At 39.3% G+C, this 25,174-nt stretch overlaps 1 protein-coding gene across 50 annotated transcripts in view; it reads right to left on the bottom strand.

Annotated features, from left to right (window-relative positions):
* PTPRD (protein tyrosine phosphatase receptor type D) overlaps positions 1–25,174 on the bottom strand; it is a 2,332,398-nt gene that overhangs the window by 393,600 nt on the left and 1,913,624 nt on the right. For all 50 annotated transcript variants that reach the window (XM_032392357.1, XM_032392358.1, XM_032392356.1 and 47 more), the window contains one exon: positions 21,904–22,054. In XM_032392357.1, the coding sequence (XP_032248248.1) occupies positions 21,904–21,967 (64 nt within the window). In that variant the 5' untranslated portion in view covers positions 21,968–22,054. The remainder of the gene's footprint in view (positions 1–21,903; positions 22,055–25,174) is intronic.

The raw sequence follows: 25,174 nt of genomic DNA, 5'->3' as shown, positions 1-25,174 counted from the left end.
AAAAAAAATCATATGGGAAAAGAATTCGAAATGACCTACTTTATCCATGAGATCAAACCTTAACGATCATATTCAGTGTTGTTGCCTACGGTGTCTCACCTTCCATTGAGTGTAAGAATGTTGTGCAACAAATACTCTGTACTGATATGTATTGAGTTCTTTGATATATATCCATAAATACCAAACATATATAAAAAATAAATAAACAATTTCCTTTGTATATTTTGGTTTAATCCATCAGTGTATGGCCTAGACAGCTATAGTGTCAGCCCCAAGTGATTCCCAAGTATCATCAAGTTGAGTATCACTGATCTACCAAGCAAGTTCCAAGCTCCTGGGCACTGCCTTAATGCTTCCCGGCATGTTTCCCGTCTCCACCACACCTATTCATATTGCCTTCAAATTCCAGCAATGACCTGCTGGTGGCAACAGCATGAGCATATGTCCACTACTGCACGCACTGCCCTGCTTTGTCATTATCTCTGTATTACCTCCCTGGTAATTCTGAGAGCACCGACTTAGCTCTGGCTTCTCGTTTTCTCCAGGTGCTTGGGACACAGTGGGCACTAAATAAGAGTGGAAGAAGGGGCGCCTGGGTGGCTCAGTTGGTTAAGCATCTGCCTTCGGCTCAGGTCATGATCCCAGCGTCCTGGGATCAAGCCCTGCATCGGGCTCCCTTCTTGGTGGGGAGTCTGCTTCTCCCTCTCTCTCTGCCCTTCTTCCCCTCCCCCGGGCTCATGCTTGCACGCACGCTCTCTCTCTCTCTCAAATAAATAAATAAATAAATACATAGTATCTTTAAAAAAAGAGAGAGTGGAAGAAGACAGCAGCAAAGATGGCACTGGAAGAGTAGGTAAAATTTGGAATGGCTAAGATGTGCAGGCAGAAAGGGAGGAGGGGAGAATACTAGCAAAACTGGACAAACACAAAGCGCTTGGTGAGCTAAACAGAATGTTGGTGATCGTGAGCAATTGTGAAAGCTTCTTTTAGGCTATAAAGAAGAGTCTAGTGGCCCCCCAAAGGGAAGGGAGCCAATTTATTTCCTGCCCAATAGTGGCATCAGATCCATTTATTAAACTGCAAAACTCTCGAGGGAAAATAGACCCCAGAATACAAGCAATTGTTTTATGATAATTATCATAATACCCTTCCTGTTTCCATCTCTCACTCCAAATCAGAACAATTAAAATGCAAAAAGAATTATGTGCTTTGCAGTTGCTAAATGATCTTTTTATATCCCTTTGCTGATGTAGTTCTGATTACTTCAGAAACAGTAGTTCTCCACAGTGGTTTCTGCCGCTTACTTCAAATGATTCACGCAGTGGGGCTCTCATTCTTTCCCGTGAGATTTTACTCCACAGTCGAATAGACTTAATCATTAGTCAGCTTCCTTCATATTCAGCCAAGATTTTTGTTTAATATAATTAGTCCTACTTCTGCATACAACTCTATACAGCCTCTGTCCTTACAAGAATAGAATTATGCTTTCATACATTTTCAGAAACTTGTGCCTTCTCCTAGTTGCCAGGACAAACTGGCAACAGTTGGTGCTTTATATTTTCCCATGTGAGTCAGGAATTCCGATTACAGTCAATTGCACACACTGCCCCCTCACCACACTCCATGGAGGCTTTTCAATTTGCTGACATACGGGATCATAAGTGTTATTTCTGAACATTGCTGCTGGATCAATGGTGCTTTCTCGTTAGTTTTATTTTGCTTTTGATTTATAAGCACTGAGATGGTACAGAGTACATCTATACCAGAAAGACCTATGATGTGACCAAATTCACCATGACGTTTCTGCTTCTGCTTGCCTCTATGAAACCAGTATCAGGCTTAATACCCATGATTATAATCCTGTTTCTTTACAGATCCAGTTACAACATTCCCGTCAAATGTAACACTCCCCAGCACTTTTTTCTCTGTATTTAAGGTGTTCATAGCTCCAAATGTCAGGCTCACGGTGCAATGAAAATATCCCACAGCTGATAAATTATTCATTTTTCAGGAGTTTGCAATTTGAAGTGGCACGAACAGCCGAATACCTGAAGCACCCCCACAAGACATAAAGTGCAGTAACACGCAAAGCTTTTGCCGCATAAATTCTAAAGGTTAAGCACTATTAAACATCTCTGTTTATCAAGAGATGTGCTCCTTGAACTTATTTATTCTAATTAATCTGCTCCCAATAAACATTACTAACAAAGCAAAGTGCTAAAAGAGGCTAATCAAATGCGTCTCCTTTCCTTACTTAATCTCACCAGGTTAATACAAGGTCCTCTGCTGTTAAGTATTCTCCATTTCCCACTGTCTGGTGAGAACTTGTCAATGAGTAAGGTCAAAAGCAGGGTTGTCAAGCCATGAACTCGGAGCAAATCCCATTTATTTATTCATTGTCTGTGACTGTTTTCTTCCTATAATGGCAGAGTCGAATATTGTAACAGACTCTGTGGCCCACAAAAAAACAGAAAACATTTGCCAACCTCTGGTCCAAAAGCATGCAAAATGTGTTGGGGCACCTGCTTGGCTCAGTCAGCTGAGCGTCCAACTCATGATTTTGCTTTAGGTCATGATCTCATGGTCTTGGGATCCAGACCCACGCTGGGCTCCCCCCTCAGTGGGGAGTCTGCTTGAGTTTCTCTCTCTCTCTCTCTCCTCTCCCTCCCCCTCTGCCCCTCCTCCCCTCACATGTGTTCTCTCTCTAAAATAAATAAATCTTTTAAAAAAAAGCGTGCAAAATGTGTAAAGGTTTCAGAATTGTAGCACTAGGTAGGGTTTTAACTGATGTATACCAATGTGTTCATCTACCCAGAAAAGGGTCCCTGTAAGTGCTTGTTACCTAGAACATCATCTGAAGAATAAAGCAACCACAGGTCCAAGGTTGCTCCTCAAGCTGAAAAGTTCATTTTGATGACAATAATCACCATGTGTTTCAGTTATTTATTGGTGTGTTTTAAACCACTTCAAAACTTGCTTTAATGCAGAGATTTCTTTGCACTGGATTCTGCCCTGCAGGCTTCAGTAGGGTGGTCCTTTTCTTCCTCTCACCTGACCTCACTCACATGGCCTGTAGTCACCAGGAGAAGGCTGGACTCTGGCTGGCAAGCAAAGATGGTTTTGCTCATACATCTGGCTCTTCACCTGGGATGGCTCCGATTTGTACTGGATTGTACTGGATGGCTCCAGTTGTATAGGCATTTCTTTCTCTCCATGGGGTCCAGAATACAGGGTAACTGGGTATCTTTCCATGATGACTCAAGGTGCCACAGAGCAGAAGTGGAAGTGCCCAGACTTCTAAGGGTTAGGCCCAGCACTGGAGTAGCATCACTTTGCAACATTCTATTGGTTAAAGCGCATCAAAGTACCAATTCACATTCAAGGGGAGGGTAATCTGACCACACCTTGAAAGAAGCTGTAAAATACCTTGGCCCTGATTTCCAATCTATCACATTCTAGGAGGATGATGACATCATGATTACAGTGATAAGATCATGAAGGCAGACCTTACCGCTGACAATTTAGAATCAAATGGACAGATAAGAGCAACAAGGAAGCCTAATGAAAACTAAAAATCATTTTATAATAAAATCATTTTATAATAAAACACTGGCAGCACAGAATGCAATATTTTCCAAACTAATAGTATTTTCTTTTTTAAATTGAAATGGTACAAGAGCTTTTCTAAAAGCCATTTGATGCTTCTCTAATTTTTATATAGTGCATAAATTGTGGATATGATCTAATCTTTCCTCCGTGACTCTGAATCCTCACTGAATCAGTGAGGTTCCTGGACAGCTACAGCGGAGCTGGGCCCCCCGGGGGCTGCTGAACTGGGGGCATCACGTGGGCCAGCTGCATGTGGTTCTGACCGCCGAGGCCTTCTAGTTCTTGTGCCTGTCCCTTTTAATTGACCTGCCTCCTGCCTGGACAAGAAGTCAAGAGAGCTGAGTTCTAGGCCCTTTACCATCACCTACTCACCTTTTTGGTCCAGGCAGGTCATCTGTTCTGACCCTTGGTTTCTTTTATCTGAGAAGTGGTGATAATAAAAGGTATACTGGGACACCTGGGTGGCTCAGTCAGTTAAGCATCTGCCTTAGGCTCAAGTCATGATCCCAGGGTCCCCGGATCCAGCCCCGCATCGGGCTCCCTGCTCAGTGGGGAGTCTGCTTCTTCCTTTCCCTCTGCCCCTCCCCTCTGCTCATGCACATGTTCGCAGAGTTTTCTCTCTCTCTCTCTCAAATAAATAAAATCTGTAAAAAATTAAAATAAAATAAAAAGTATACTGACTACTCCTAGAATTTTCAGGAACAAATTAGATTAAAAATAAAAAGTGTTTAAATAATTGTATAAGGGGAAGGTATCATCACAATCATTGCTAGGAGGTAAAATTGCATTTTATTGCTAAAATAAAATAAAAATAATATAGTAACAGTATCAAATTCATATAGTATAAAATTCATAGTTAATATAATAACATTGGCTAACATTTATTGAGTGCTTACTGCGTTTGAAGCATAGTTCTAAACACCTTACATTCCTCAGTATTTAGTCCTCGCAGCAACCCTACCATTACCATCTGAAATTCGAGACCACAAAACTGAGACATGTAGAAATCAGACAATCTGCCTTCGGTTATTAAAGATACTAAACAGAACTATGACCAATCCTTCCCAGTTGGCACAGCTGATTTCAAGAACTTGTGAAAGGTCTATCATACGTCTGACAAACCCCACAGAAGTTAGAAGTGTTTACATCTCCCAACCTCTGCCCCACATTCTGTTCCAGAGCTCATGCACTATTAGTGGTTCTAACCCAGAGGTGCTTTTGCCTCCCAGGGCACATTTAGCGATGTCAGAAGACATTTTGGTTGTCAAAACTGGAGGCCAGGGTGCTAATAGTAGAAACCAGGGATGTTGCTACACGTCCCACAATACTCAAGGCAGTCCCCAACCGCAAAGAGTTATTTAGCCCAAAATTTCAATAGTGCCAAGCTTGGGCTGCACTGATAGCAGAAACACAGCATGAGGAGACTTCACTTAGAGTTCAGCACACAGGTAACATACAAATCTATGATGTGGATGCTTCTGTTTATTCATTTGTTTTGTTTGTTGCTGATCTAAGGTATATGCTGCTTAATTCCTTGATCTGAAAACCATCGCAATAGGTGACAATGCTAGATGGCTGACTTCTGCATGCGTCAGGCATTGCAGTATCTACGGCGGGATGAAAACAAACCTTTACTGAACATGGCTGTGCATCAGGTAATGCATGTCGGCATCGCCAAAGGGTCAGGAGAATTAAGAAAATCTCTCCAGGTAAGCAGAAAGGCTAGAATTTAAGACAAATCTGGTTGTTTATAGTATGTACTATTTTGGAGTAAATACACTGAAGTTATGGTTCAATAATCCTCATTTTATTTATTACCTTATATCCCCTTTGGACTTAAAACTAAGTCCAAATATGTTAAATCATGTAAGCCATATTTTTTTTCCCAAATGGAAGAGGTTAACCAGGAAAACTTTTGTTTAAATGCTTTCATCTATATAGGAAATACAAGCTAAGAATCACTTAGGAGTTGATTGCTATCACCCTGACTAAATGGAAGCATGCAGAGAAAAGACCTATTAAAGTTCCCTTCTTCCCTGCAAGTCAATGTTGATCACCCTCCAATTACAGATCTGCTTTTCATACGTGCCTTCCTAAGTCCTCTCCAGCTATGGATATCGATGAAGGGACATGCAGACTTAATTACATGTTTCCAATGTAAAACTATCATCTGCTTTAAAAGAAAAGCAAAACTGGCCAGAGATAAAGAGCAAAAAAGCAGAGATTTGTGCTTTTGTTAGCCGAAGGCTTTAGTGCTCAAAATCTATACTGGCTGGTGCAAAGGAAATTTCAGTTAAGCCATTTAGACAATGATTTATAACTTGATCAAGAAATTGTACCAACCCTGCAATGCATTATTTGCAGAAAATATATTCATTTTGTTCTGGTAAGGGACCATAGTGACCACCTCAAGCTGCACAGGTAGATGTCCCGAGAACATATCTGCTTCCCTACTGCCTAACAAGCCAAGCTTCTCACACGGCCTCCAGGCCACAGAATCTAATCCCTCCCTGCCTCGCCTACCTATCTCTTCCCACTGACGGTGCTTCAGTTTTCTGGGCCTTATTTTGTCTTTGAAACACACTGGGCTCCTTCCTGGCAAATCACTGCTCTTTTTTTCTGGATGCCCAGAATGCCACATTTTCATGGCTGATCCCTTCCCATCACTCAGCTCAGCAAGACCTTCCTTGATACAAAATGGAGTGCCCTGCCTCCTCCATCACCCCCCATCTTGCTTTATTATCTTTGAAGCACGTATCACCATCCAAAGTCATACTGTTCATTTACTTTTTGTCTATAACCTTGTCTTGCTGCCCCTCTCCTCTGCACATTGTGGGTATTTACTCAATGAAATATTTTTATACGCAACAATGAATCATGGAACACTACATCAAAAACTAATGATGTAATGTATGGTGATTAACATAACATAATAAAAAAATTAACTGTTGTGATTTAAATATACTTTTAAAGGAAAATATAGATATTAGAGGATTTTCTTTGTATCTACCTGAAGTCACTATAAGCTTAAAACTGTAGAAGACCTTTTTAGTGATAAACAACAAACCCTTTCTAAAAATTAACAATAAACAACTAAGAAAGAAAAGAAAAACTGCTGGAATGTATTTAGTTTAACAGGTTTGCTATATGTACTGTATTTTTCACTTAAAAGTGAAATCTTGTGTGTTTTTTAAAATGAAGATATAAGTACTTAGTATATTTTAATGTCACACTTAATAGCTGTACTATAAAATGACTGTCATATATATCATATGACCTCACTGATATGAGGAATTCTCAATCTCAGGAAACAAACTGAGGGTTGCTGGAGTGGGGGGTGGGGTGGAAGGGATGGGGTGGCTGGGTGATAGACATTGGGGAGGGTATGTGCTCTGGTAAGCTATTGTTAAATAAAAATCTTAATATATATGAAAAAAAAAGGTACCTAGCACATAGCAAATGACAATAAATATTTGTTGATCAAATAAAATGAATGAATAAATAAATATTGTTTATACAAAAAAAAAATGACTATCATAACACTATGCTGTGATTTTGCAAAGCTCATCAAAAACTGTAGATGGAATTTAAAACTTTTGTCAGAAAACAAAACTAACTTGAAATATTTTTGTAGTAAGTTATTGAACCTCATTCACAATTTTAAACTGAGTCTGATTCCACTTTTCTTCACAGATACTACCATAAAGATAAGCTTAAATAAAAGTACCTGAAATAGATAACCAAAAAGGGAAATTATAAAATGAGCAGTGATATATTTTTGGGAAAAAATATATAATGCCATGTTAAAAATAAAAGATTTCTTATCCTTTACTAGCCTGGTCTTCTCTTTCACTCCAAATTATAATAATCCGTTCAAGTTCTAGGAGACTGTCACTTCACAATAGTCAACTAAGATTCTTTTTCAGTGTCAAGGCTGTCCTGCCTCCCTAACCTCCACCACTCTGGTCCCAGGTACCCACACCCCCCCCAGCCCCCCACCATCATTTCCATAGCTTCCAAACAGCCTCCCAACAGATCTCAAGGCCACTCTGGCTGGCCTGGCTCCAAAGCATCTCTCCACCCAGCAGCCACAAGGATGTTTTTTAAATGCAAATCTCTTCACAACACTCTCCCAGCTGTTCTTAGAATAAAAACCAAGATCTTGAACAAGTTCTATGAGGCCTTGCATTAGACAGTCTCTGCCCATTGTCCAGCCTTATTTGAATTCTCTCTCCTCACTGTCTGGGATCCAGGCACATCCATCCTTTCAGTCCCTGGAAAACACTAAGTTATCCCTGTCTCAGGGCTCATGAGCATGTCCTTTCTTGAACCATAACAGCTCATTCAGATAGAGATTACTTAGCTTCTATTCACCCATCAGATACTAGCTCAGAAATCATTTCCTTGGAGCTACACATGTGACCAAATTTAACAGAACTATATACCTTTAAAAATAAGTCGATATAAAACAAGTAAACTCTGTACATTATACTGTTATGCCAATACTGATTTCCTGATTTTGATAAAGTACTGTCATTATATAACATATTACTTTGGGGAAAACTGGGTGAAAGGTGCATGGGAAATTCTTGTACAGTTTATCAACTTCTTAAGTCTAAAATTATTTCAAAATTTTTTTAAAAAGTCACTCCTTCAGGAAAGCTTTCTATTCCTCTTCTGAACAGATGAGGCACTAAGCTCACTATTTTCCTCCCTCATAACATTTAATACATTCAGAAAGTGTAAACTTTTGAGATTAATGTTAAATTTTAGTCTACCCCTGGGGAAGGAGCAAGATGGCGGAGGAGTAGGACACCTAAATTTAGTCTGGTCCCAGGAATTCAGCTAGATAGGGATCAAACCATTCAGAACACCTACAAACTCAACAAGAAATCAAAGAAAAGAATAGCAACAACTCTGAAAAGAAAAGCAACCACTTTCTCGAAGGTAAGACCTGAGGAAAAGTGAATCAGAGGCGATATTTGGGAAGATAGACCCTGAGGGGAGGGAGCCTTCTCAGCCAATACCAGCAAGTGATAGACCTAGGGAGCACAAAGTCAGAACTTTTAGAAGTCTGCTCCGCTGAGGGACATCACTCCAGTGGCTAAGCGGGGGGGGGGGGGGGGGGGGGCGCAGAACCCTCACTGAGACAGTATGGTCTCAGGACCGTCGGGGTCACAGAAAAATCGGAGGTGCCTGAGTGCAGCAGAGCTCCCAGGTATCGGAGCGGGGAAGCCAGCTGCAGAGATGGAGATGAGGAATGAGCTCTCAGCTCGGGATTGCCATAAACCATGATCCGTGGCACAGTCAGCCCACTGCTCCTCCATCAGGGACCCAGCAAGCGGCAGATCCGGGGAATCTCCCCTTCCTCCCCCAGGAGGAGTGGCGTGGGAGCGCACCACGGGGATCTGCTGGGTTTGGAGACTCCAAACAGGGCCCTGTGCCAGAGACAGAAACACTCGGTCACAGGCCGGGTGAGCACAGAGTGCGGACAGAGACCAGGGAGAGAGGAGTGATTGACTGCTTTTCTCTGGGGGCGCATTGAGGAGTGGGGCCTGAGTTCTCAGCTCCTATGAGACCAGAGATTGAGAGACTGCAATTTTCACTCTCATCCTCCAAAGCTGTACAGAAAGCTTTCAGGGAACAAAAGCTGTAAGAGCAAACCCGGGCAGATTACGTAGACTGGCCCCTGACAAGGGCGGTGCAATTCCGCCTCAGGCAAAAAAGACATTTGAGAATCACTGCAACAAGCCCGTCCCCCAGAATATCAGCAAGAACAGCCAGCCAAGACCAGGTTTACCAATCAATGAGAATGACAAAACCCCAGCACTAGGGGAATACAGCACATAAAATTCATAGCTTTTTTCCCATGATGCTTTAGTCTTTCAAAGTTAATTTTTGAAATTTTCTTAATTTTTCTTTTTCTATTTTTTTAGTTAAATTTTTCTTCTTTCCTTTTTCAACCAACGTGTTATCAATTCCTATTTAAACTCATTCTTCATTTTTCATTTTTACACTCATTTTCTATCTCTTCATTATATTTAAGCTTATTTTGTGTGTGTGTGTGTGTGTGTGTGTGTATATATATATATATATATATATATATATAAGTTTCTCTTCCTTTGAAATTTTGGGATACAGTTTCTTCTAACACACCAAAATTTACCCTAAATCTAGTGTATGACGTTGTCCTAGTCTCTCACCTGATCACATTCTCTCTTTTTTTAAAAATTCTTTTCATTCTTTTTTCAACCAACTTCTTACCGTGTCAATTCCTTTTTTAAAATCTTTTTTAATTTTCATCTTTACAGTCATATTCCAACCCTTCATCGTATTAACCCTTATTTTTATACATATATAAGTTTTTCTTTCTTTAAAATTTTGGGAGGCAATTTTTTCTAACAAACGAAAATACACTCAAAATCTAGTGGGTGGCTCTGTTATATTAACCAACCTAATCATATTCTTCTTATTTTTCCCCCCTTTCTTTTCCCCCGGTTTTGGGTCTCTTCTGATTTGTTTAGTGTATATTTTTCTGGGGTCATTGTTAAACCTTTAAGATTTTTTTAGCATTTTATTCTGTCATTCATCTATTCTCCACTGGAAAAACTGACAAGACAGAAAAACTCACCTCAAAAAAAAAAGAACAAGAAGCAGTACCGACTGCCAGGGACCTAATCAGTACAGACATTAGTAAGATGTCAGAACTAGAGTTCAGAATGACGATTATAAAGATACTAGCTGGGCTTGAAAAAAGTATACAATATACTAGAGAATCCCTTCCTGTAGAAATAAGAGAACTAAAATCTAACCAAGTTGAAATCAAAAAGGCTATTAACGAGGTGCAATAAAAAATGGAGGCTCTAACTGCTAGGATAAAAAAGGCAGAAAAAAAATTAGTGATTTAGAAGACCAAATGATGGAGAATAAAGACGCTGAGAAAAAGAGAGATAAACAACTACTAGATCACGAGGGGAGAATTCAAGAGATAAGTGATGCCATGAAGTGAAACAACATTAGAATAACTGGGATCCCAGAAGAAGAAGAAAGAGAGAGAGGGGCAAAAGGTATACTGGGGCAAATTATAGTGGAGAACTTCCCTAATTTGGGGAAAAAAACAGGCAACAAAATCCAGGAGGGGCAGAGAACCCACCTCAAAATCAATAAAAATAGGTCAACACCCTTATATCTAATAGTAAAACCCACAAGTCTCAGAGACAAAGAGAAAACCCTGAAAGCATCTCGGGACAAGAGGTCTGTAACCTACAAGGGTAGAAACATTAGATTGGCAGCAGACCTATCCACAGAGACCTGTCAAGCCAGGAAGGACTGGCATGATATATTCAGAGCACTAAGTGAGAAAAATAAATGCAGCCAAGAATACTATATCCAGCTAGGCTGTTATTGAAAATAGAAGGAGAAATAAAAAGCTTCCATGACAGACAAAAACTGAAAGAATTTGCAAACACCAAACCAGCCCTAAAAGAAATATTGAAAGGGGTCCTCTAAGCAAAGAAAGAGCCTAAAAGTAACATAGACCAGAAAGGAACATAGACAATATACAGTAACAGTCACCTTACAGGCAATACAATGGCACTAAATTCATACCTTTCAATAGTTACCTTGAATGTAAAAGGGCTAAATACCCCAATCAAAAGACACAGGCTATCAGATTGGATAAAAAAAAAACAAGACCCATCGATATGCTGTCTGCAAGAGACTCATTTTAGACACAAAGACACTTCCAGATTGAAAGTGAGGGGGTGGAAAACAATTTACCATGCTAATGGACACCAAAAGAAAGCTGGGGTGGCAATCTTTATATCTGACAAATTAGATTTTAAACCAAAGACTATAATAAGAAATGAGGAAGGAAACTACATCCTAATTAAAGGGTCTATCCAACAAGAAGATCTAACAATTGTAAATATCTATGCCCATAGCATGGGAGCAGCCAATTATATAAGCCAATTAATAACAAAATCAAAGCAACACATTGACAATAATACAGTAATAGTAGGGGATTTTTAACACACCCCTCACTCAAATGAACAGATCAGATATCTAAGCAAAAGATCAACAAGGAAATAAAGACTTTAAATGACACACTGGACCAGATGGACTTCACAGATATATTCGGAATATTCCATCTCAAGGCAACAGAATACACATTCTTCCCTCGTGTCCATGGAACATTCTCCAGAATAGATCACATTCTGGGTCACAAATCAGGTCTCAACCAGTACCAAAAGATTGGGATGATTCCCTGCATATTTTCAGACCACAATGCTTGAAAATCGAACTGAATCAAAAGAAGAAAGTGAGAAAGAACTCAAATACATGGAGGCTAAAGGGCATCCTACTAAAGAATGAATGGGTCAACCAAGAAATTAAAGAAGAATTAAAAAAAGTCATGGAAACAAATGAAAATTAAAACACAACTGTTCAAAATCTTTGGGATGCAGCAAAGGCGGTCCTAAGAGGAAAGTATATAGCAATACAAGCCTTTCTCAAGAAACAGGAAAGGTCTCAAATACACAACCTAACCCTACAACTAGAGGAGCTGGAGAAAGAACAGCAAATAAAGCCTAAACCCAGCAGGAGAAGAGAAATAATAAAGATCAGAGCAGAAATCAATGAAAAAGAAACCAAAAGAACAGTAGAACAGATCAACGAAACTAGGAGCTGGTTCTTTGAAAGAATTAACAAGATTGATAAAACCCTGGCCAGACTTATCAAAAAGAAAAGAGAAATGACCCAAACAAATAAAATCATGAATGAAAGAGGAGAGATCACAACCAATACCAAAGAAATGCAAACAATTATAAGAAAATATTATGAGCAACTCTATGCCAGCAAATTAGATAATCTGGAAGAAATGGATGCATTCCTAGAGACCTATAAACTACCAAAACTGAACCAGGAAGAAATAGAAAACCTGAACAGACCCATAACCAGTAAGGTGATTGAAGCAGTCATCAAAAATCTCCGAACAAACAGGATCCCAGGGCCAGATGGCTTCCCAGGGGAATTCTACCAAACATTTAAAGAAAAATTAATACCTATACTTCTGAAGCTGTTTCAAAGAATAGAAATGGAAGGAAAACTTCCAAACTCATTGTATGAGGCCAGCATCACCCTGATCCCAAAACCAGATAAAGACCCCATCAAAAAGGAGAACTACAGACCAGTATCCCCGATGACCATGGATGCAAAAATTCTCTCCAAAATACTAGCCAGTAGGATCCAACAGTACATTAAAAGAATTATTCACCACAACCAAGTGGGATTTATCCCTGGCCTGCAAGGTTGGTTCAACTTCCACAAATCAGTCAATCATTGTAATGATACAATACATTAATTAAAGAAAGAACAAGAACCATATGATCCTCTCAATAGATGCAGATAAAGCATTTGACAAAGTACAGCATCCTTTCTTGATTAAAACTCTTCACAATGTAGGGATGGAGGGTACCTACCTTAATATCATAAAAGCCATCTATGAATAACCCACAGTGAATATCATACTCAACGGGGAAAAACTGAGAGCTTTTCCCCTAAGGTCAGGAACATGGCAGGGATGTCCCTATCACCACTATTGTTCAACATAGTACTAGAAGTCCTAGCCTCAGCAATCAGACAACAAAAGGAAATAAAAGGCATCTGAATAGGCAAAGAAGAAGTCAAACTCTCACTCTTTGCAGATGATATGATACTTTATGTGGAAAACCCAAAAGACTCCACCCCAAAACTACTAAAACTCATACAGGAATTCAGTGAAGTGGCAGGATATAAAATCAATGCACAGAAATCAGTGGCATTCCTATACACCAACAACAAGACAGAAGAAAGAGAAATTAAGGAGTCGATCCCATTTACAATTGCACCCAAAATCATAAGATACCTAGGAATAAATCTAACCAAAGAGGCAAAGAATCTGTACTCAGAAAACTATAAAATACTCATGAAAGAAATTGAGGAAGACACAAAGAAATGGAAAAACGTTCCATGCTCATGGATTGGAAGAACAAATATTGTGAAGATGTCAATGCTACCTAGAGCAATCTACACATTTAATGCAATCTCTATCAAAATACCATCCACTTTTTTCAAAGAAATGGAACAAATAATCTTAAAATTTGTATGGAACCAGGAAAGACCCAAACAGCCAGAGGAATATTTAAAAAGACAAGCAAAGCCGGTGGTATCACAATTTCGGACTTCAAGCTCTATTACAAAGCTGTCATCATCAAGACAGTATGGTACTGGTACAAAAACAGACACATAGATCAATGGAACAGAATAGAGAGCCCAGAAATGGACCCTCATCTCTATGGTCAACTAATCTTCGCCAAAGCAGGAAAGATGACCAATGGAAAAAAGACAGTCTCGTCAACAAATGGTGTTGGGAAAATTGGACAGCCACACGCAAAAGAATGAAACTGGACCGTTTCTTTACACCACACACAAAAATGGACTCAAAATGGATGAAAGACCTAAATGTGAGACAGGAATCCATCAAAATCCTTGAGGAGAACACAGGCAGCAACCTCTTTGACCTCAACCGCAGCAACTTCTTCCTAGAAACATTACTGAAGGCAAGGGAAGCAAGAGCAAAAAGGAACAATTGGGACTTCATCAAGATAAAAAGCTTTTGCACAGGAAAGGAAACAGTCAACAAAACCAAAAGACAACGGACACAATGGGAGAATATATTTGCAAAAGACATATCAGATAAAGGGCTAGTATCCAAAATCTATAAAGAACTTATCAAACTCAACACCCAAAGAACAAATGATCCAATCAAGAAATGGGCAGAAGACATGAACAGACATTTTTCCAAAGAAGACATCCAAATGGCCAACAGACACATGAAAAAGTGCTCAACATCGCTCGGCATCAGGGAAATCCAAATCAAAACCTCAATGAGATACCACCTCACACCAGTCAGAATGGCTAAAATTAACAAGTCAGGAAATGGCAGATATTGGCAGGGATGTAGAAAAAGGGGAACCCTCCTACACTCTTGGTGGGAATGTGAGGTGGTACAGCCACTCTGGAAAACAGTATGGAGGTTCCTCAAAAAGTTGATAATAGAGCTACCCTATGACTCAACAATTCCACTACTGGGTATTTACCCCAAGGATACAAATGTAGTGGTCAGAAGGGGCACATGCACCCCAATGTTTATAGCAGCAATGTCCACAATAGCCAAACTATGGAAAGAGCCAAGATGTCCATCAACAGATGAATAGATATAGAAGATGTGGTATATATATATATATATATATATATATATATATATATATATATAATGGAATATTATGCAGCCATCAAAAATGAAATCTTGTCATTTGCAACAACGTGAATAGAACTATAGGGTATTAGGCTAAGCTATATAAGTCAATAAGGGAAAGATAATTATCATATGATCTCACTGATATGAGGAATTTGAGAAGCAAGACAGAGGATCATAGGGGAAGGGAGGGAAAAATGAAACAAGACGAAACCAGAGAGGGAGACAAACCAAAAGAGACTCTTAATCTCAGGAAACAAACTGAGGGTTTCTGGAGTGGAGGGGGGTGGGAGGGATGGGGTTGCTGGGTGATGGACATTGGGGAGGGTAAGTAGTATGGTGAGCACTGTGAATTGTGTAAGACTGATGAATCACAGTCCTATACCCCTGAAGCAAATAATACATTATATGTTAATAAAAAAAAATAAAAGACAATATTTTTCTACCCCTCTAGAGTGTAAGCCCTTTGGGGCAGGGACCGTATCTCTTTATCTCACTATTGTACCTCCAGTAGTTAAGTCAATGCTTGGCACAGGAAATGTGTCTAATAAACATTTATTGAAGAGACTATTAAATACATGAATGAGCCAATGAGTCAATGTCCTTTGGAAGCATAAATATATATAAAGATACATACTTACATATTTAAAAGATATTGCTCAAATTATGAAGTTAATGGGATAATAAATGTCAACAGTGATCTAAACATAGATGCTTCTAACTTGGAAATGATGAAGCTAATGAGAAAAAAGTATAACAGCAACTAACATTTAGTAAATATTTAATCCTATTATTCAAGATGCTTTGCAAGCAGTTCTTTACTTAATCTTTATGATAACCATATCAAGTGTGCTATTTTCAATCTTCATTTTACAGATGAGAGACACATAGATATTTGTAACTTGCCCATGCTCAGAATAATTATATAGCAGAGGCAGCATTTGAACATGTACTTCGGCTCTTGAGTCCATAGTCTTAAGTACTACTTCTCCCCCTGGAGATAAATTCTGAAAATATTGCTTGAGAAAGTTCTAAAAAGTGAGCTATGAATTCTGAAGGTAGATTACAAACTGCTATGAAACCACATTCTTTGAATTTTTATATTTCCACCATTTTGTACAAAGCCTTTCATGGAGCATACATACAAGCATTTGCACACATACACACATGACTTTGGTGAATAAATAAATGAAGGTAAAGCAAACTGAGGAAAAGAGAAAAGACAAAACTATAGGTAAGATAATTGGTTTCCATCCAATTACCGGTCTTTGATTCTTAATTTCAAAATGGATGCTGGTTGGGAGTTTTCTTTTTTCTTTTTTTTGGGGGGGAGGTGGTTTCTAAAATTTAGTGAAGCAGAGCAAAATAGGCAGCAGAGTGAGTGGGGGCTCCCAAACAAATCAAGGTTATCTGAAATACTAGCTAAGTGAGGAAAATTAAAGAAATTAAGAATGTAAAAAGAAAGAAATGAGGAAATCACAGAGCAGATTAATCAACTATCACCAGGCTATCAGCAATAACAAGAAGTAATTCATCAATACTTCAGATATTGTTCCATCTTTTGAGCAAAGGGCCTCATCACAGAGATGAGAGATAAGAAACATGTCATACTTAGGATTTTTTTTTTAAATCAAGTCCCTCTATTATCAAGAAAATGCTTTTAAGTGTACACGTTGGTTGATTTTGTGACATATTCTTAATCTTACTAGGTAGGTACAGCTCTGCTGAGAGCAATTAACTCAGAAAGCCACAAATACTCTGCAATGGGGCTTTAAGGATCAGTAAAATAGCTGGGATATTTTCCTTGCTGCAGACAGCTGGATGTTGCTAATTTAGCTATTTTAAATTGGGGGGGGAAGGAGGAGGGAAAGGCAAGGTTTTTATTTTGCCACACATCTGTAAATTCAGAGAAAAGGAAAACAGGGAAGCCATCAATAAGCTTGGGAAATGAACTGGATTTCTCCCTGCTCTCCTCAGTGAGCAGGTCTCTCATAACTGGCTTGAAGAAATCAGCACACCTTCTTTTCGGGTTACATACACCGAACGGAATCTGACCAAATTGCTGGGTTAAGCAGCAGTTTCCCTTTTCTGTTTTCAATAGTTTCATTGAAATATAATCTACACAACATACAGATCACCCACTTAAGGTGTACATTTCAATGGCATTTAGTATGTTTTTACTCAGTTAGTACCATCACTCCAATCTAATTTTAGAACATTTTCATCACCCAAGCAATTTACCTTTTAAAGGATGGTTTAAATGATTTGTGATATACATACATACCCAAATAGTCACAATCTAAAGTAAAAACAAAAAAGGTATTTTTAAATGAATATTAACGTTCTCAGTGTGAAATGGTCTATCTGCTGAGAGGTGTGCATTTTGATGACATAAGAAAGACATCGTCTCCATTTCTAACCTCATCTTGGAAGGTCCAACTATATGACTTAGGCTACTTCTCAGAAGTGATTCTGCAAAATGCAAAAGGAATAATTTGCCCTGCCCTTTAATCTAATTATTTTCCTTATTTTTTTTCTTACAGAATAATTTATGACCATATCAAAAGCCATTTACTCTCTTCTGTACCAAGCTCACCTCCACCTCCAGCTTTCTGTCCAATGGCCCCTATATTAGAATATTTGCCTATAGTAAATATCTATAACTACTCTCTCTGAGCAGCTCAAAAAAAAAAAAAAAAAATGCATTACAAGAAGCAACAGAAGGATGGAACACTTTCCATTAATTAGGCCCCAGCCAAATTAACTTTAAATCGGTAATTCTGAGAGAGGAGCTATTTTTTTTTAAGCTTAACTAGCTTGACTAAATATGCTTCATAATTTTTCCTCTTGATCCTCAGTTTAATTCACAGGACAAGAGTTTCAAGAATCTCTTATGTATGAGACTTTATAGAGAAGCAAGCTAGGTCATTAACATGGTATGAGGAAACCTGGTTTACCAACCACCAAAATTTTGATAATCTGTAGGTCAAATAAAAAAGCATTTTAGCACACCACCTCATAGAACTGCTCAATAACAATGTTGGCTATATGTTTTTGAAATAATGATATAATAACAGCTAACATTTATTAAAAACCTATTATGTGCCATCTGCTGATTTGTGTTTTACATTAACTCATTCAATGCTCACAAAACCCAAGAGTAGGCCCTCTCCTATACAATCATTGTGATTATCATCATCATCATCACTCACATTTTAAAGACAGAGAAACTGAGGTAAAGAGCATGGTGTATCATGCTCCAGATTACAGATGACAGCCAGAACTTAAAACCAGACTCTGGCTTTAGAGCTCACTTTCGTAACCATTACCCCACAATGCCCATCAGGAAATACATAAGGTAAGAATTGTTACCCTAGTGCCGAGATGCCAGCCTATTCTCTAATGCCAACAGACACAGTGATACAATACCAAAGAGGGGGGAAAACTAATTGCTTTCCTATAGGATAGGAATACAGTGAGTAGACAGGGACTAAGGAAGGGTCCTTACAATAAGGGAGGAAAATGAGGGAGCGTTCACCATCTGAGACGGAAAAATGCAAAAAGCGACAGAAAATGGATGAATTAAGCCATTTGAGGAATTAAACTATCAAAAGTTGTGTTTCTAATGAAGATCCAATAAGAATTCAGGTCAAATTACAGTAGTCAAAGTGTAAACTCAAGTCCAGAGTGCAACAGTAAGCCATAAGTGATTTCATTAGAGTGAAACCAGTTTAATGAAAGAAGGTGTTAAAAGCAGGTTTGTAGCCCACACCTAGGTTAAAAACAAACAAACAAACAAAAGACTAGTGAATAGAAATCTAAAGCTACACGTGAAATAAAACTACCAAAACTGTTACGAAAATTCAGCCAAAAGAAAAATACCTCAGGAAAATGCTAATATAAATTTACTTTTAATTTGCATGCACGTTATCACAGAATTGACCTCAATCAGACCACTGCCTAAGACAAAATTTGACCTCAATCGGACTACAGCTTAAACCAGAATGAACCTCAATAGGACCACCACCTAAGCCAGAAAACTGGTTGGACTGACATGAGGAAGAACTACTGTTTGTGCTCGAACAGAAGTCACACTGAGACCACGGCTCTACCATGTGTACACACATTCAAGAAACAACAAGCAAAATCATTTCAAGCACTCAAGACACAGATGAAATAAGATCCATGCATATATCCAGCCTTTTAAAATAATGGTGGGGATCTGTGGGGCATTTTAAATTGGCAATGGCAAAGACTACAATTTTCTGCTAAAGGGATATTATCACAATTTTTCAACTTGGGTTTGAACCAAGTCTCCTAAGAGCTCTCCTACTTAATGCAACATCACACCCAGCACTTTACTATGACTTCCACACAGCAGATGATAATCCTGACTCCTTGGCTCTTTGGAGTTAATCATTTCAAAAGGCAATGAGCAGAACACATTAAATTAGCATGGTAAACTAGAGTGGCTTCTTTAATTTCCCCACCCCCACACAGTCCTCTTTCTCAAAAGGGCAAGCGCATTTTTAAGAATTATTTCATAGTTCTCAAATGGCTCTGACAAGCTACTATTAAATTTTGAAATAGAACTCCTGATTCCTTGTATAAATGCCAAATAGAGTTAGGTAAAAGGAAAAACAAATATGGCTACATGGGCTAATCAAAGCATAGAGTAACAAACCAGTGAACCCACTAGTGGAAGCTTCAACAATACTACATTTATATGATGATGAAAAAATCTAATTCTTCTTCAGGGCTACTTAGGGTGTCTGGGTTTTTTTCAGTGTTTGATGAAAAGGTAGCGGCATAATTTAGCAGGTTATAATCTAGATCCTATTTTCCCAATTGTTCCTTAAACATCCTTAAGTGACTAAAATCACATCCCCAACTGTACCATGTGTTTTCATGTACCACGAATATCCTCCAACAGATTGATAAGGGATGTTCTTTCTTCTTTGAAAACGTACCTTAAAAAATATGGCCAATTTTTCCTCTCACCAAAAACTCTCAGGTTACACATCCTATTCAACAATGCCAAATGAATCTGCTGAAGGGAGAACATACTAAAGCAAGGCTGAGTAGACCTGGGCAAAACTAAACAAATTAATCTGGCAAAGTCTGTCCCCTTTCTTCAGTTGCCATGGGAAGAGTGAGAGAGAATGGATTCTGTTTCAGCTTACATCTTGAGGTTGAAAGCTGTTATATAAATATATAACCCTGTAAACATCTTAAGGAAAAGTTGCTAATGTGGCCTCTGTTTTCCCTTTTGGAAGGCTGCTATAAAGGAAGTGTGGTGAAGGGGGAGGGAGAAGGAGAAGGGGAGGAGCAGGAGGGAAAGGAGTAGGTGATGATCATCTGTAGTGTAGATTGTTTTTTAAAACAATTTTAAGAGTACTTGACATCTGCCTGCCACATTCCACCAGAGATTTAAACAAAAGTAAAGCTGCTCAGTAGAAGAACATTTCTACTTATCCGAAAGGATAACTTCATGGATATATGACAATTATATCTGGTAACTTTAAGGAAATCTCTAACTGTGATCTGAAATTAAAGTGGATTCCCAGGGTGCTGAAAGGCTTTTGCCAAAAATTAACAATTGTAAAACAACATACTTCTCTCATTCCAGCCAAAACAGAAAAATAAAGCCATATGCCTGATTTCTTTAATAAACTAAATTTAGATTACAACTTTAAAATAGATTTTGACATAAATGGCTTTAAACTAACAAGAGCATCTTTCACTTGGGTCTTTTCCCAGTTAATTATTTGCTGGCATTGTCCTAGACATTCCTTGGCGTCACCTTAAACCAACACTCTCAAGTGCTAATTAGGAGACTATATACATTATTAACCAGAGAATGTGCTTAATACATGCATGTCCCATATGTATCCTGTTATTAAGGTGATTCCTTTCACTCCTAGAAAACTCTCTTTAGAAAACAGAGCCCCTGTTTAAACAAAGACATTGGCGGCTATTGAAGAAATTTTTGTCAGAATTCAATTAATAGGTAGGGGCCAACATGACACAGGATCCTTGTCTTTGAAACATCCTCAGCATGAATCAAATTTAATCTTACTGAAATAGCCAGCAGAGGGAAAAGTTAATGACTGCAGATGTTATACATTTTCATAGTACCAGGGGACTCCCAAAGAGAATGGCCAACTCGCTCAGGAGCTACACCACTGCGAAGAAACCAGCCATGTCAGAGAGCCCAAGCCAGAGACATGCGTTTCTCCAGTCCTATCTCTTCCAAAAGGCCATGGGCCAGATGGGAAAAGAAACATATGTAAACAAGGTAGACCTAATGATTTCCTAATTACGGAGGAGATACGATCTTCTCATTAATTGGCAAGCTAATCGACCACAATCTCAGTTTCATAAATTGAGTCCAATAAACCAAACTTCGGTGTCTGTACTCCACAGAATTCTCCTCACATTTCCACGCCCTTCACCCGGCCACAAAGTTGTCAGTTCTGCTTGATTTGTTTGAATACTGTACTCGACGACAGCTGTCGGAAACAGTACATTAGAACAGCTGCTATGACAGCTACAAGGGGCTTGGAAGTTTAATTGGGCTCAATGTGACACTGTGCATTTTTCTAGACATAGAAATATCCGCAAAACGAAAGACATTTCTAATGGGTCTGAACGGTGTTTACTTATTGGCACCACCAACTGGTTAACCCCAGTTTGAGTTATGTCATCGGTCTCATAGTATCTTTGCCACCGGGCTGGTAAGACTATCAAAAAAAAATAAGACAAAACAGTAGGAGCAGTGAGATGCACAAGAAAAGGGGCATTAAGAGCGAGAGGAAATGGTAAGGAAGTCACGTCAATAATCTCTTTCAAAGGCTGGCCGGTAGCCAAGGAGGATCCCACAGTGTCTCAGGATTTACTTCCAAAGGAAACGTATTCAGAGGCCCTGAGCCTAGTGCCACTGCAAACAAAACCACTCATTCTGGTCTCAGCCCCGCAGAGAAGGGAGAACGGCTTACTGTCGGCGTCCGCGCGGAGGAAGAGAGCGAGGAGCAGCAGCAGCGGCCTGGCAACGTGCACCATCCTGCAGCTCGGCAGTTTGGGGTCACCGCCTCTGAAGCGGCAGCGAGTCCGTCCGGTCTGGAATTTCAGCTGGAACTCTTTCAGAGCCTGCAAGGGCAGAGGAAGGGAAACAAAGGAAAGAAAACACAAAGACACTTAGGTTTCTTACTCTCTTCCCCTTGTTCCATCACCACCACCACCACCACGAGAGCCACAATCCATTGTAGAGACACAAGAAACTGTAACTGGGATGCCTTTGTATGAGAAGGCAGTAACTTGGTTTGTGAAATGGGGCCGCCCGAGCACATCTTGTTCCCACTGTCGGGCTCTCAAGCCGACCACCTTGAATTCCACTCTCTGCTCATGCCACCTTTTGGGCAGAGCGCTGTGAGAAGCAACTGTCACTTCTCATGAAACACTCCATGAATACATCGGTGGAAGAAAGCACAGCAACACTATGAGAAAGATTTAAGAGAAGCACCACCGTGCTGGATAAAAGTCTATTATTGACAGAATAATGGAAGCTGCTTTCTTGGCACGAGGGGAAGTGACAGGGCTAATTCAACTTCTCCAGCTAAATAGGAGAGGTTAGGATTTTTTACACTAGCACATTTGGCTTCTTCCCTGAAGACACATCAACGTTCAAGTCTAGTTTGGCTTCAATAAGTCAAAACAATAGTTAGCATGAGCCTGTTTGACTTAACAGGATTTTTATATGTCTCCTGGGCAATAGCTTAGTTTTCTCAATCTTCTATGTAAAATCAATAAGCCACAAACTATTTTTAGAGAGCCTACTGCGTGCAAATGCACTTAGTATAAAGTGCTATGAAGTACAAAAATGAGTCAGATTCTATCCTCTGTGACTTTCCAGTTTAGTAGGGAAAATAAAACAGACACATCAGATGACTAGTATAAGTTAATAAGTGATGAGTGCCAGGAAGGAAAACCAAATAATGCCATAAAAGATAGGATCAGGAATGGTATCCTAGATAAAGCGGTATCTCAAAGTGAGCCTGAGAGTACAGGAAGGATTTAACCAAGAAGAGGGAAAAGCATTCCAGGAATTCTGTACAAAGGCAGGGTGGTGGGAAAGGAACTTTGGAAAAGATGAGTGTCCAGGTTTGGCTGGAGTAGGGCTTCCCAAACTTCCATATGCATCAGAATCACCTGGAAAGCTTGTAAAAACAGATAGCTGGGTGAAAAAAAAAAATTAAAAAAAAAACAAAACAGATAGCTCGGCATCACCCCCCCCATGTGTGGTCCACTAGGTCTGTGATGGGAGTCTAACAAGTTCCTGAGTGATGCTGATGCAGCTGGTGCAGGGACCACATTGAGACTGCTGGGTTGGAGTGATGAATTCATTAGGAAAGCAGAAGAAAATGAGGCAAAACAAAATGGTTCAGGCTAGAAAAGAAAAGAAAACAAAAGAAAACAAAGAAAAAAGAAAAGGCAAGGAAAGAAAAGAAAAGAGAAAAGAAAAGGTCATGGTGAGCTCTGAATGCCAATCTAAGTCAAGCAGCCTTTCCACAGCAAACCACAAATAAAGCTACTTAGTGTTTCTGAGCAGAAGCAAGGAAATGTGCTTTGAGAAGATGAGCTGACACGTAAATGCGGCACTATTAGGCCAGAGCGAAAGTCCCAGGTGAAAAGTAACATAGACACAGGGTGATGGTGGGAGCTGAAGAGAAGGGAAGCCATGACTGACGCTCCAAGCACTAATTTGAAGTATGACTCTTCGGCTGATAAATAGTTGTTCCTATAGGAAGCTTCAACAAATCTAGCACAGCATCTTACACAGAGTAGGCTCTGAATATATAGAGAGAGCACTGACTTCTATTGCTTCCTCTATCATGGTGAAAACTTGAGCATGACAATCAGAATTCCTGTGCCAAATGAAACAGTATACCTTTAAGATTTGTATATTGGAATATTTGAAACACGTACAAAATTCTTGACAGGAAATACTAGAGATATCCAGAAATAACCTAATCCGCTAAAATAACTTGTATTTGAAAAAATATTATAGCGCAGACACTATAGCCCGTCTTTTCTGAAACTGAGCTTGAGCCTGGGAATAAAATTTTTTTAAAGATCTTATCTTTTTCATTACTATGCATGTGTCCTTTGAATGCAGGAAAGATAAGACTAAATGCAAAGGTGGGGGATCATTGTAATTACCCATCCACTCCCTAGCCCTTTTTATTTTTAACCAATTGGCAGGTGGCATGAAGCAGCAAGTTAGATATTGAAACACATCCACTTGAAACCAAAAGCTAGCCAGCTGCCCCAAATCTGCTATTGTTATCAATCACACTGGGAAAATAACTTATCAGGCAGTTCACAGCTATCGAAAGCTAAAATTCTCAAAACTTCATAGGAAAAGTGCTAAAGGAATCCGCTCTGCTCCCCTCCCCCTTGCACTGTTCCTGTCCTCATGCCAGCATTTCAAATGACAGCAAAGTCCAGGAGACATCAGTCCTGTCGGACTCAATTTGTGTCTGTGCAAGCGTATCAGAGCCAACTGCTCCGTGATGACTCGGTGCGATCACGGAGATGGAGACGCATGAAATGCTCTCTCAGGGAAGAAGTGATTTGGCTTTTTCCTCTATCCGACTAAAGTGGCATAAGAAGACCAAATTCTTCCAAATGAACCTACAAATGTTACCTCTGGACTTAAAACGGTAATAGGATCTAGGAATGAATGCAGCTAGAGAACATACATATTTATCCTGAAATGGGCTATATATGTCCTTGGCCCGGATATGACAAAAGGAGATCAGAGGTGTGAAGATAAGACCTATTCTAGATGTTCATTCCAGCTAATCTCCACTCCATATCTTGTTTATTACTTGGCAACATTGCCAAAAGGGAAATGCTGGCTTGCATATCAGTAATGTGGAGTTTAAATTTTAGAACAAAAATGGGAAATGGATTTTTAAGGAAACACTGACAGCGAAAATAATGAGGATGAGCAAATATTACAAGCAGTTTCTATTAGCCTAGAGAAAGGGTTGCCAAGCACTTTGCAGTGAAAAGAGCAGGAAAAGGGGTTCAGAGATATTAAAAGTACCATGGTTTAGCTTATATCACAAATGATTCTGCATGTGTCCAATAGCCCCCTATTGGATTTTGATATGCCTTGCCCTCTGTGTCTTTCCTTAACTGGGACATGCATATAAAACTGAACCATGTAGCTAAGTTTAAAATGAAACGGAAAAAAAAAAAAAA

This window comes from Phoca vitulina, unplaced genomic scaffold, assembly GCF_004348235.1.
Source record: "Phoca vitulina isolate PV1807 unplaced genomic scaffold, GSC_HSeal_1.0 scaffold67, whole genome shotgun sequence".
In the NCBI taxonomy this organism is placed as follows: Eukaryota; Metazoa; Chordata; class Mammalia; order Carnivora; family Phocidae; genus Phoca; species Phoca vitulina.
Note: the sequence above shows the minus strand (reverse complement) of the source record. Positions and strands in the feature narration are given on the sequence as shown.